This window comes from Nicotiana tomentosiformis, chromosome 1 (genome assembly GCF_000390325.3).
Source record: "Nicotiana tomentosiformis chromosome 1, ASM39032v3, whole genome shotgun sequence".
Taxonomy (NCBI): domain Eukaryota; kingdom Viridiplantae; phylum Streptophyta; class Magnoliopsida; order Solanales; family Solanaceae; genus Nicotiana; species Nicotiana tomentosiformis.
This window is the reverse complement of record NC_090812.1, coordinates 154,001,718-154,016,298: the sequence shown is the minus strand read 5'-3', so window position 1 is coordinate 154,016,298 and position 14,581 is coordinate 154,001,718. Positions and strand designations below refer to the sequence as shown.

The window sequence follows — 14,581 nt, the reverse complement described above, 5'->3', positions numbered from 1 at the left end:
GCTCTTTGCGCTACTAGGTGCATGTCCTAGGCAATAATCGAGATTTGAGAAAAGTCCTATTCATATTAGAATGACTTAGGCATATTTATACTATAAAAATTGTTGTTTCTAGTTTCCCTTCATGAATTTTAAGCTTAATGTAATTGTCCTTCGTGAACTTTAAGGCTTTCCATCAATTGTATCAGACAAACTTTGAGACTTTAGCCCCAAATTTAATTTCAAAAACCCTAATTATGATATACTTCTTTCCCCTTGTACATTGGGAAAATATAACTTATTACACCACATGGAATGTAAGTCCTAAAAATAGTTGTTAAACCGGCAACATCATATAGAAGTGAATGTAGGACCACAATAATGCACAAGATGGGTTCATAGAAAACTAACATATGGTTGCTAAAAGAATTTATTATCCACAACTATGTTACTGCTCTTAAAAGGAGAAAGAAATACATTAACCAGCAACTGATGGATATAGCAATGTGAATAACAAATTGCAGAGGACATTAACCAGCAACTAATGGATATAGCAATGTGAATAAAAAATTGCAGAGGTTGAAATATTACTAGCTGTATCCTGGGATTGTCGTTCATCCCTGCTTTCGCAAACAGCAGCGATGGTGAGGAAGTTGATTAATACCCATTTAAAATACATCTCAAGTATCTTGCTGCTTGAGCCATTATCATGATTGGTGCTCACTTGTGAAATATACCCTTCTTTGCTGTCTTTGGTTTCTTATGTGATCGGTTCTGCCACAAGATCCAACATCCAAAAAAAGTAGTCAGTTAGTTAATGTCATATTTTGATAAGTAGAAGTAGGTTAATGTCAATATAAGTAGGCCAATCACCATGCAAAATCCCTCACCTTGTGACTTTCCAGAGCTTCAGTGTCAGTCCTCTCTTGCCACTTGCTCTTGCGGAGTTTAATCGGACGGTTTCCAACATATTTCCCTGAAAACAACTTGGATTACTACCTCATTAGGCAACAACAACATACCCAGTATAATCTCACCAGGTGGGATCTGGGGAGGGTAGAGTGTATGCAGACCTTACTCCAACCTCATTAGGCATCCGGGAATAATATTACACCAATTCAATAATTAAAACTACTGCCACTTCAGACATTCATGTACTTCCCACTTTGCTAGCTCCACAAGACACCAGACTTGTGAAATTCTCTCATGCGAGTTTGGTTGATATTGTTCTTTTCCTTACTGATTTTTTCTTTAGCTAAACTGACTTCAAAAGCAGTCCTAAAAGTTGTTTCCAGTACAGAGCTATGTTACTTGTTTCCTTCACCATCCCTTCTTTTTCATGGAGAGACAAGAGGGGAATTACACACTCTAGCACAAGAACCAGGGGCCTAATAGAGAGCACTCTTTCCATCAAAGGGGATTGTTTGTCGCAAAGACATCAAAGAAGTGGGCCAAAGAAATCCACACATGGCATTAACCAAACATTATATCAAGGAAACTGTTAGATCTAACTGAAAGCTACCATCTATCATTTATGAGCGGTGATCTTCAAGAAGGTAAGAGCTGATCACATAACTGCGACAGACCCACTATATCAAGTTCTATCACTTAATATACTCATTATGTTGTACCTTGAGCACAGTAAGAGACTACACATTCATATATTGATTAACAGATAACTTACCATTCATTTCTTTAAGTGCCGCAGCAAGGTCTAATGGGTTGGAAAAACTCACAAATCCAAATCCCTTGGTCTTACCAGTCCGCTTGTCTCTCACAACCTGTGAACATGCATTGCAGAAACCCTTCGTTACTGAACCTTGTAAGCCATAACATACAATTATACAATAAAGTACGACGAGAGCAAAGCAAATATAAAATACTACTTAATTTTTTTTCTGTTCTTTTTCCCTGGTCAAGGCAGAAAGACTGAATTAGTAATAACATCAGCATGATGGATCTTGAAATATAACTAAGCTATACTTCTTTATAACAACATTATTACTACTGCACTTTTGGACAACAAATAAATTACGAGAAGACTATGTTCCAAGGAAGAGGTAAGGTATCACCGCGCACACAAACATACAGCCTGAGGAATACATTTTTTTATCCTACAATGATACTACTATTATGAGCTGTCAAACTCACTTCTTTTGTAACTTTTTGCATCTTCTTGATGCCTTTTATGATATATTCTACTTACTTCATAATAGAAGTATCATTTTTTTTTTGACTTGGTAAAAAGCGAGAAGTCTCTCTAAAAACTAGATGCATGTATACCACTATCAATAGATGTCTATGCATTTAGAAGGATTTCTAGCTTTCTGAAGATTAAGCTTCAGAGGTGGTCTATCAATGCCTCCCAACTATACTATGTTGGGAACTACGGAAGTCAAGATGTTCTTATAAATATCAGGATATCAAAATCTCATAGACATATTATAAACCAGGTAACTTACAAGATGATAATCATATCGAACACTAACTTTCCTAACTTGTCTATTGCAGGAAATTGGAAGGACTTATGCATCAAGCAGATCAAATGGAAGAAACCTGAACTATTTGAGCTTAAGCTGAATACTGATGGTTGTGCTAAAGGGAACCCTGGTTTGGCTGGAGGAGGGGGAACAATCAGAAACAAAAATGGAGAAATGATCATGGCATTCTATGAATTCTCTGGAAACCAATCCAACAACTATGCAGAAGCAAGGGCTATGCTGACAGGAATAGAGTAGTGGTGCATTCAGAACCTTCACTTCAATGTACAGATGGAATCAGATTCAATGCTTATTGTTACAATGGTGAAAGAAGGAACCAACATCCCCTCGAAACTTCAGGACACTATTGCAAGAATGAGACATCTGATTAGATAAGGCAACTCTGTAATTAATCACTGTTATAGAGAAGCTAACAAAGCAGCAGATGAATTGGCAAATATAGGAGAAACATAGAAGCACTTCACTACAGCAGTTTCCGTGCCAAGGCAAGTAAGAGCTATAATGAAGATGGACAACCTTAACAAGGCATCATTCAGAACCTGGCCAAGCTTTAACTTAACTTCTGGATGATTAACATGACTCAGCTTATTTTTGTTAAGAATGATTACTCGAAATTCCCTTCTCTCAGACTATTCATAGTCTCATTTGTGCAGCTTAGGTTTTTAACTTTTCCTAACTTAACTATCACTTCTGTAAAGGGGCGGACCTGTCATCCCTCTTATAGGAAGGAGAGGTCAGGCTTAATGTCCCCCTCTCCCATTTTTTTTGCTGGATTAATCCACAGGTAGGGGTCTAGCCAAACCCCCCCTCCAAGGAGGATTTGGAAAAAGAAAAAGCTTTCTGAAGATTCACGACTCATCAGGATGCAAGAAAAGGGAAGAAAAGAATTAAATGTCTAGGGACAAAAATCTCTCCCTTCATGGCCAGAAATACCAGTGCTCATGTATACCAATCAAATAGATAAAAATGTAAAATAACTGGAAAATATAAATGATCTAACAGAACATACCTTAGCCATATTAAAGGTTGGAAACCTTGAAAAGGCTTTTGATAGGACATCATCATTCACCTCATTCCCAAGATCACCACAGAATAGACGATAATCATCTGTGACACCATCCAAACAGTGACTTAGTTATTCCACTGTAAAAAAATTTGCAACAATTCTAACAGCAAAGGCACAAATAAGTGAATAACCATGCTAAACAGGTGCAAACAGCCATCACAGAAGAAATTGACTAGACAACCAACAGCAAAAGATAATTGGGTGAGAAAAATGGTCGTCAGTAAATACAATCACTTGTGACACCATAATCCATGAAAGTGGACCAATAAAGCATAATAAAACATCTTATCGAAAAAAACATAATACTCAAACATGTAAAATCTGATAGATCACTTTGCAAAGTTCGTCTCCTACACATTCTTTTTTCTAAACACCTCCAGAAATAGCAGAAAAAGAAGTGCATTTGGAAAGATAAGACAAGACACAAATTCCCCACTAACTTCTTTTTTTTTGAGATGGTAACAAACTATATTAAAATCAAAAGTGCCAGTGAAAGGCCATAGTTACACGGAGTCTAGCAAAAGTTGCACAAAAATAATAATAAACTAGCAACTAAAGAGACTCTAGAAATTGTATGAGTATCTCTGTGTCATCTATGTACTTTTCTTTACACCAAAAATGCAAAAGTGAATACAATTAAGCTTTATCTTCTGGATAGGGTTGCTTTTGTTATCAAAACATCTTGAATTCCTTTCCTTCCGGATAGTCCACCATATGCATCCTGGGATCATACTCCAATTTTTTCTTTGAGCTTTAGAGGGTGTTTGGCTAAGCCCTAAGCTTATAAACTGGTCAAACAAGCTTATAAGCCAGTTTTGGCTTATCTACGCTTTTGGTAAAATTAAAAGGTGCTTATAATCCAAAATAAGCCATAAGCCATAAGTTGGTCGCCCCCAACTTATCATTTTTCAGCTTATAAGCACTTTAGGTTTGACTAAACCTTTTACTATCCTATCCCTAATACTATGTCATGATTTTCGAAATATTCCTTATTAAAATAAAACCCTAACCCTCTCCACCTTCATTTTTTCTCCTTTTCACGACTTTTCTCCAAAACCAACAGCTCTGCGGCCATCCTCAAGAAACAATCAAGTTCTGAAGCTCTTCCATACATCAAAAGCATGTGAAATCTTCTTTACTTTATAAAATTTGTGTGCCCTGTGTTATTAAAGATGAACGTGGTAGATGTATACGTTTTTAGCAAAGAACTGATGCTCGATGTATAAATTTTTAGCAAAGTGCCAAATATAATGTAGTCAAATTTTAATTTTCATATTATATCTTATGACTGTATTTTAGCTTATCAAAATTAATTTAAATTTATACAAAAAATAATCTTATCTAATCAAATTTGTATTAAATAAAAAGAGAAATAAATTATTTTGTACTTGTAATAATTTGGTGTCCAAAAACTTGTAAAAGTCACGTTTTTATTAATATAGATAACTTTAAGGGCATTTAAGTTATTTTGGCTGAAAAACGTGCTTATCAGCATTTTTCAGCCAAATACTTCAGCCGCTTATGATTAGTTTCAGCAATTTTATCCAAACACGTAATTACTTATTTTTTAAATTAGTTTCAACACTTAATGCTTATCAGCTACTCCCTTTGTTTCAAATTAGATGCGGTACTTTCCTTTTTAGTCTGTTCCAAAATAAATGACACATTTCTTTTTGGAAATAATTCAACTTTAAACTTTTTATTTTACCCATTTTACCTATAATGAGAAGCTTTTATAACCACACAAATGTCATGGCCCCACAAGGCTTTTACCCCTTAAGCTTTTAAGACCACAAATTACAAAAGTCTTCTTTTTTTCTTAAACTCTGTGCCGAGTCAAACTAACTCATCTAAATTGAAACAGAGGGAGTACTTTATATCAGCTAAGCCAAACAGGCTCTTAGTCCCTCCACTTCTGTTCCAACTAGATATCATACCTAGTGTAGGAACTGGCATTGCCCAACTCAAACCAATATTAGCAAGAAATATGTCCCACAATTGAGTAGTCACCCTATAATGCAAAAAAAAGGTGATGGTTTGTTTCTGCATACAGTCCGCATACAGTCCACATAAGTGACAGATAGAGCAAAGGTGTATTCCCCTTCTTTGTAATTTGTCTTGTGCTAAACAAGCATTCTTCACTACCAACCAAACAAAACATGCCACCTTGTATGGTATGTTTGTCTTCCAAATTTGTCTCCAAGGCCATTGTACCAGAATATTATTGTTGTGATTCCTCCAACGGTAAGTTGTCTTGACTGAAAAGACTCCTGATTTGTCTCCCAACCACCATAATCTATCTTGCTCAGGTATGACTCCATTGAAGAGATTAAGTGTGCTGAGGAAGGCACTGGATCTGTCTATTTCCCGGTCGTTCAAAAGTCTTCTAAAGCTAAGGTCCCATCCTTGGTTGTTCCACACCTCATTGATATTGGCCCTTAGCTGTTGATTCAGGATATAAACATCTGGATAAAGGTGCCGAAGTGAGCCACTACCTAACCAGTTCTCTTCCCAAAAAGAGATACGTTGCCCATTCCCAACTTTGAATCTGGTATTAATGCTAAAGATATTCCAAAGATTTCTGATAGTCCTCCAAACACTAACCCCATATACAATGCTGACATCTTTGGTTTTCCAAGCATCATCCTCCCCATATTTTTCATTAATCACCTTCTTCCATAATGATTGATCTTCATTTGAGTACCATTTCATAAGTAAACTCTCCATAACTTAACTAACACAAATTCATATAGTATATTTATTTTCTACTCCAATACCTATCATCAAGACAAGAGAGAGAGATATAGGAATGAGTTGGGAATTGTTGTAACCATAACTTAAAGATAAAGTTGTAGAGGTAAAACGAGTTGGGGATACAATTATTGCAATTAAGGCTGGTACGGGGAAAGGAGACAGTCAATGCTATTAGTGCCTATGCCACAAAAAGGATTATATGCAAAAGCTAAAGCTAAGTTTTGAGAGAATATGGACACCTTGGTTCAAGGGATTCCAAGAGACGAACAGATCTTTATATGGGGAGATCTTAAATGGCCGTGTAAGTAAAGATAACGACAGTTTCGAACAAGTAAATGGGGGCTGAGGTTGTGGTACTAGGAATAACGAAGGGAATACTATCTTGGTCTACTTTAGCCAATAACTTATAAGAGTGGGGGTAACCATAGTCAAATAGACTTTATGCTTACAAGACAATGTCATTGATGCCCCACTAACACTATATCTCTTTCTTGGCCCTGCTTCGGTTCTAAAGCGAATGGATAAGCTGAGAAGAGACTTTTTCTGGCAAAGGAACTCACAATCAAAGCACTTTTTTCATGTTAACCGGAAAAATGTCATCAAAGGAAAAAAAAATGTGGAGGTCTTGGCATAAAGAATCTCAAATGCCACAATGAATTTTTTTTGATGAAATGGCATTGTAATTCAATAAGGAGGTAGTTGATAGCTTCACTTCGGATGGTCCCTGGCACACTGAGGTCTCAAATGCTTCTCATGGTTTTGGAGATTGGAATCATTCTGGAGCAAGTTTGAATTGAACGTTGGTTTCTCTGTAGAGGCTGGTAGAAAGATCAGCTTATGGGAAGATGCATGGATTGGACATAAACCCCCCAAAAGGATCTTTTTCAACACATCTACAACATTTCCTCACTACACAAGGCTTCTAGAGCTGATTTCTCTGATGCTCAAAGATGGGATCTATTTCTAAGAAGGAATTTAAATGATTGGGAAATTGCAAAATCTTGTTCTTTGTTACAGTCCCTTAGAACCATCATCCTGAATCAACACAACGATGATTCTATAATATGGAGGTACCATGCTTGTGGTATCTTCTCTATCAAGTCTTCCTACATGTATTAACTTCTTCCAACACCGACCTTTGGCCTTGGAGGAAGATTTGGCACGACAAAGCAGCTTTGAAGGTTTCTTGTTTTTCGTGGCTTGTGGCTAAGGAAACATGTCTCACTCAATTAAATCTTCAGAGAAGAGGAATGCAACAATGCATCAGATGTCCCCTTTGTGAAGAGAACCTCGAAGATGCTCGTCATCTTTTCCTACACTTTAAGATCACTTATCAGATTTGGAGCATGTTTTTGCCATTTTGGACCTATCTTGCGCATGCCTCACTCCATTTTGGATTTCTTACATGGTTGGAGAAGAGATGGTCTCAATAGGAAGGCACAATAGCTTTAGAATACTATTCCCGTCGTCATTTCGTAGACAATTTGAATGGAAGGAAACGAGAATTTTTACAGGAAACATTGCAACATACATAGCCTTAAACAAAATTGTATTTCTTTGCTAGCTTTTTGGTGCATCATGGCCATTTTAACTGATGTAAAATCCATGCTAGATATGATCGGGGGCTTTGCACACTACATAATTTTTAAAGCACCATCTTAGTGTTACTTTACCATTTATAAAATATCATTACTTATTAAAAGAAAGATGTGATAGAAATACATGTAATGGTTGTAAGGTTATTTCACGAGGAGAGTAGAGCGAGAAAGGAGATGACTTACAAACAACCATGAACTAGGTAGTAGTCATTATTGGGACTTATAAAGGCGGCAACCTACCCTAGCACAAGAATCAGTGACTGATTCCATGACTTGAACCCGTAACAACTATTAGGCACCTATTAGGTTACACAGAAACAACTTTCCCGTTGCTCCAAGGCTTCCTCTTTCAAATGCATCATTTTTTATCCAACAAATTCTATACAACGGACATGGATAGTAAAACTGGGAATACTCTCAGCAAAAACATTATAGGTGTCGGTGATCACTTTAACAAGCAGAGCACTTTTGAAATATACTTGCCAGCTTCCACACTTTATCTGCTTTTTCCATAATGTTAACTGCTTATCATTCCGATCACTTCATCCGTAAATCAGCATTGCCCTCTCAGTTTCTAAACTAGCAAAAACTAAACCAACTTCCAGATCTAGCCTTAGGATTGAGGTCGTCTAGCGCAATCAGGTCCTCCTTTTTCTTAGGATTGGAAATTGATCTTCAATAAATAAGTAGGAAAATCCACATAGTAAGAACCCAAATATAGGAGCAAAACAGACCTCCAAAAATTGTGATAGTGACACAAGGGACACAATTGAGATTGAAGTGAAATGCTTCTAGTTTTTGCATCAACTCAAAAAGTGTCTGGCTTTAACTGTGCAGTGTACAACACTAATAGCAAGTTCCTGTACGTCACAAACAATTTGAATTTCCAATCATACTCCCACATTGTTTGCAAGCACATCAACGAAGAGCTGCTATTCTTGTTTAAGTATAGTCCTAAATCCTAATAGTAATACCTCTCCAAAACAGTCCTAATTTTCACAAAAATAACTAATAACAATAAGCAGCTAGAGTTATTTCTCCCTAGATGAATGCACAAGCAACTAATTCAACAATCACACTGCTTCCCTAAACTGTTTTTATAACGCAAAACACGGTGTACAGAATGAGGTCGCTTTACTCCCCATTCTAGCATCAAGACAATCATTAGCTATGATCATAGTGGTTGTCTCCCTCTAACAAAGGCATTCCTATAATACCATTTTTTTATGAAGTATAAGATTACCATTTAAATTAAGGTGTTCTTATTAACAGAAATCTATGATTGACTTTATCCTTTCTTTTTGAGTTTTGCAATAATCTTAAACATTTTACCCTAGGCTAATGGATCTAAAGTCTTTGAAGTCTTCAAAAAATTCCAAATTTTACGAGTATTTGGTCGCTATGCTCAAACCCTTCAACAGAAAACAGTATACTAGTACCCATTTCAGTCGATGCCTAAAACTATCAAAGACTACAAGGAGAGAAAACTAGAGCAATTCCCACAAAAACACCAGAAGAATAGATAAACAGATTTAACACCATGAGGCAAAGCCAGTCAAGAAGAGGAAAAAAGAAAGACATAGGAAATTAGGCTTACTCTCTGGCCACTCTGCAAGAGTAGCATCTTCCCAACTATGTCCTGCTGCCTTACGAGGTATTGCTTTTTTCTTGGCCTCAGCTTTGTGCTCAATTTCGCTGCTCGCAAGTGCAGCTTTCACAGTTTCAAGTGCTTCAGGTGTGATTGTTTGCGCATCTCTTTGGAACAACTGCTGAGCCTGTCGACAATATTACCTACATTACAAACATGACAAAATATACCTTCTTTTTTCAGAACTAGCTCGCTTGCTAAACATGACAAAGCTTCATAGCACAAAAGCCTTGTGCAAATACTTCTATGGAGATTTTCTTCTGGTCTCCTCATAAAAGGAAACTAACAAGCTTATAATTGGTGTCATGATTTTTCTAACATAACCATGGTGTCGAGGTTCGAAAGCTCGACTAGTTTCACGGGTATACCCAACCCACTTCATTGACCAACTAGGACACACCCTTGGGTGCACATCATGATATTTTATCATGAACATACACACAAATAGCTGCAGATATACTCTCAACAAGCAAGCAAGAAAAAATTTCACAGAAAAGTCTTACAAAAGTACACGCGAAATTCTAAAAAAAAAAATCAAAATCAACCACAGAAGTAAGCAATAACGGAGAAAATTACTTACATAATTACATATAAGCTATTAATCAATTAAAACTTTCTATGGACATTAGCATGACTAACACAATCAGAATGTAAGGATTGAAAATCAAATTGCAATTTCGCCATTGTTAGAATACACACGAAGCAAAATTCAGATACAAAAGTTGATAATTTACATATCTTCCCTTTTCCTTTTTTTGCCATCAATATTTGCTGATATTTTAAATTGCTTACTCTTTTAATTTTATCGCCTACATATACACACACATATAGAAGCCGCTATAATCTCAACAAGCAAGCTGGCCTAACAAAAAAATATTATCTCAACAATTTCCCAGGAAATTTACAAAACTACCTGCCAAATTCTCAAAATTTTATCAAAATCAACCAGAAAAGCAAGCAATAAAAAAAATTCCTTGCATACAAGCAACTCTTTTAGATGGAAAAAAGCTAAATTTACATATAAGTAAGCTTTCTATGGATGTTAGCCTGACTAAGGTAGCGTTTGGCATAGATTTTGGATCAGCTTTTGAAAATTTATCTTAAATATTTTCAAATTCCAAAAACTGTTATGGGAGAAATTTCACTTCCAGTCACAAGACTCAAAACTATTCCAAGTAAAATGCATGCCCAAACACAACTTCAAAGTTCCGAAAATCACAACTTCAAAAACTCAAATTTTTAGGATTCAAGTTTCAACTTCAAAATCTATGGCCAAAAGGGAGCTAACGCAAGCAATATGTGAGGATTGACAATCAATTGCAACATTTCCCGTTCTTAGAATACACACAAAGCAAAATTCAGATATAAAAGCTTATACATTCCATATATCTTTTTCTTTTAACTTTTTTTGCCATCAATATTTGCTGATACTTAAAATTGCTTACTTGTTGAAACTGAGGCCAAACTGGGAATAAACTTCAAAACTCAAATTTTCAAATATCAACTTCAAGATCTATGGCCAAACGGGAGGTAACTCAATCAACATGTAAGGATTGACAATCAATTGCAATTTTCCCGTCGTTAGAATATATAAAGAGCGAAATTCAGATATAAGTTAATAATTTGTACAAAGGCCAGGTGCAAATACTTCAATAGAGATAGTCTTCTGTTCTCCTCCTAAAGGAAACCTTTTTCTTATAGCCGCCTCCTAAATGAAACTAACAAGCTTTCTTATCATGCACATGTACACACACATACAGAGGCAGATATAATCTCAACAAGCAAGCTGGCATGGACACGAATTTCACATGAATTTTTACAAACTACCCGCCAAATTCTCAATTTTTTTATCAAAATCAACCAGAACAGTGAGCAAGGGAAAAAACCACTTGCATAAATACATATAAGCAACTAGGGGTGGGAATAATACCGGCCGAACCGTAAATTTCGGTTTTTCGGTGTAAGTTTAATCGGTTATTCGGTCGGTGTGCGGTTTATATATTATTAAATTTCGGTATTCGGTGCGGTTAACGATTTTGGTGTTTCGGTTTTTCGGTTAACCGAAAAACCGAAGTTTTGGGTATGAGAATTGAGAAATATAGGATATTAATTATTGGGTTTGGGTTATCACTTTTGAACATATGGGCTCACCCACCTGGCCACCTCCTTTTTAGCCCAATTTACCCAAGTCTACTTACGTTACTTCCTAGTCCTACTTCCTTAGAAATTAGAAATTGTCTTAGTTCTAATTAGGGTTCTTGAGTCCTGACTTCCTTCCTCCTCTTGCTGGCTGCTGCTGCTGTGCCTGCTGTGCCGACTGCCGCTCGTCGCCTGCTGTTGTTGCGCATGCTGTAACGCCTTCTTCCTCTTCCGCCACTCGTTTTGGTGTTATTTTCGATTTTTGGTCATCTCTCCTAGACTTATTTTGGTTATCTCTTGCTGGGTTTGCAGATTATTGTTTTTTGTGTAACAGATTAGTTTTCCAGACTTGAGCAATTAGTTTTCCAGACTTATTTTAGTTATTGTTTTACGGCAGTCCCTAGCAGCCTGTAATCAGAGGGTACTAGAGCCTAACTGCTCTGCTCTTGCGATCAGCCTTCGTCCTTTCTGTAATCTGGTGGTTGGAATGGAATGATAGAGTTGACTATATGAATAAGAATGGAATGGAATTCTTACAAAGTCTGTGGTAAGGCACATGGAATGAATAACAAATTACGTAGAGTTCAGTTGACTATGTTAATTGTACATTACAAAAATTCCGCTGCATTTACTCCTTTTTATTCCAGGAATACGGATAAGTTTGTAACATGTATTTGATATGGTCTGTCTTATTCATTTCTCATCTTAGCTAGTTCTTAAATTCAAGGTTCTTGTCCTTTTCCAAGGCAAGTAATCTGATTCTTTAAACACCTATTGATATTCCTTTTGAATTTGGTGTTTCGGATCAGTAAGTTAGGCTTTGCCTTGTATTAATGAGCACCAATTGACTCAATTGAATGATTGATACATATAAATCTTGCACCGTTAATAACCGAAAAACAAAAACCGGAAATAACCGAACCGAACCTTGAAAAAACCGTACCGAACCGTAAATACTTTGGTTTGATTTGGTTATTAATATTATAAAACCGAAAACCGATAAACCAAACCGTATTTTTATACTAACCGACCGAACCGGCCGACGCCCACCCCTATAAGCAACTTTTCAAGATGGGACATATAAGTAGACTTCCTATGGATGTTAGTGTGACTAAAGCAATCAAAATGTAAGGATTGAAAACCAACTGCAATTTCTCCCATTGTTAGAACTTAGAATACATACAAACCAAAATTCAGGTACAAAAGTTTATAATTTCCATATCTTTGCTGATATTTAACACTTTGTTTGGATGGTTGTTACATATTGTTTCATAATGTATCATATTGTATTGTATTGTATTGTATCGTATTTCATTGTTTTGATTAATCCAACGTTTGGATAGATTATATCGTTTCTCGTCATTACATAATCTCACACATCAGCAATTTGAAGGATAAACCTACAAGAAAAGTAGGGTACGGGATAGAGCTACCATAAAAAAATAGGGTAAATGATAAAACAGAATTATTATATAATAAATGAGGGAAAAAAAAAGATAAGATAACAACGCGATAACACCAAATCGTTCGTTACATAAATGAGACTTTTTGTCGTTAAGTAAGGATGGATTTAACGATACGAAACATTAAAATTAAGATGGATTTAACGATAAGAAACATTAAAATTAAAGTAACAATCAAAACATACATGTTATTTAAACTAACAAGACAATACAATACAATAGCTAACAACCATCCAAGCAATCTGTAAAATTGCTTACTTGTTGAAATTGAGGCAAAGTGTAAACACCGGGAATAGGAGCCGGCGCAGGATAAACGTAAGGAGCAGAAAGTTGCTGCACGGGCGGCGGAGGAGCAGCGCCTATGTAGGGTTGTTGCTGTTGTTGTTGTTGGAGATGAAACGGCGTCGGGAAGTATGTGCCGTTAGAGTAAGTGTATTGCGACGACGACGATGAAGTAGATGACGACGACGTTGAAGGCACGTTGTTTGACATTGCAACACCGGCGAATTAGGGTTTTCCGATCGCCAAATTTGGGATTTGGGAATTATTGTGATTTTGATTGAGGAAAAGAGGAGAAATTGGAGGATGAGGAAGTAAATAGGTAACTGGAAAAACAGTGATGTTCTCACACTTTCCTTGTTGTAACTGGATCCATATTTCCTTTTAAAAAAGACTCAATTAAAAATATATTATTTGTAACATCAAATAAATTTTTGTGCTTAATAAAAAAGAATTATGAATCAAACTAGAATGTAAATGCAAAGAGTATTACATTATTAAACGATTAACATGTACCATAAAATTTTAGAATTTTTTTATAAAAATATAAATATATATATGTGTGTAACAATAAATTTTAAATAGGTACTTCTATAGTCGGTTTGACTTGATTTTTTCTAGGTATTTTTTTGATTAAAATCAAAACCAAATAAAAAATAATTTATTTGGCTTTTAAAAATCAAATCAATCCAAACCAAACAAATAAAAAAAAGTATGTATTTTTTTCCGGTTTGGTTCGATTTCCAACACCTTAGTCACAGCCCTATGCTTGATGCTCTTGTATATCCCATTGCTCCAAATCTGGAAGGGAATAACATAAATCAAATAATGTGTGTATACTAGCAAATGAAAACAATTATATTGCTCCTTTGGCCCCTCAGTTATTAAGTAAATAAAAATATATCATCCCTTACTATTTAAATATTTATATAGGGCGATCAAAAAAGGGTCAAAATGCCCTTAAATTATGTGAAATTTGTCACGCCCCAAACCTGGGGAGGCGTGGCCGGCACTTGGTGTCATATTCGGCCCGAGCGTACCACTCTATAACTATGAATTCTGGAGGGGGTAGCCCTCAACTTAGGCTGACGTGACCTACTTGCAAGCTGACAATACCAATCAAGGTCGATGATGCCATATTCTGAATCATCTGAAAA

At 36.0% G+C, this 14,581-nt stretch overlaps 1 protein-coding gene across 2 annotated transcripts; it reads right to left on the bottom strand.

The window, feature by feature from the left end:
• Positions 1-371: 371 nt before the first annotated feature.
• Positions 372-13,800, bottom strand: LOC104117738 (uncharacterized). Of its 2 annotated transcripts, XM_009628823.4 has the most exons (6): positions 13,404-13,800; positions 9,493-9,670; positions 3,487-3,584; positions 1,661-1,757; positions 867-952; positions 372-750 (listed from the first exon to the last, which is right to left on the bottom strand). In XM_009628823.4, exons 1-6 carry the CDS (start codon positions 13,635-13,637, stop codon positions 697-699), a joined length of 747 nt encoding a protein of 248 aa, XP_009627118.1. In that variant the 5' UTR covers positions 13,638-13,800; the 3' UTR covers positions 372-696. The 2 variants fall into 2 exon arrangements, with proteins under 2 accessions (XP_009627118.1, XP_018633616.1); XM_018778100.3 differs by lacking the exon at positions 867-952 and having other exon boundaries at positions 592-750; positions 13,404-13,774.
• Between the last annotated feature and the right edge of the window lie 781 nt (positions 13,801-14,581).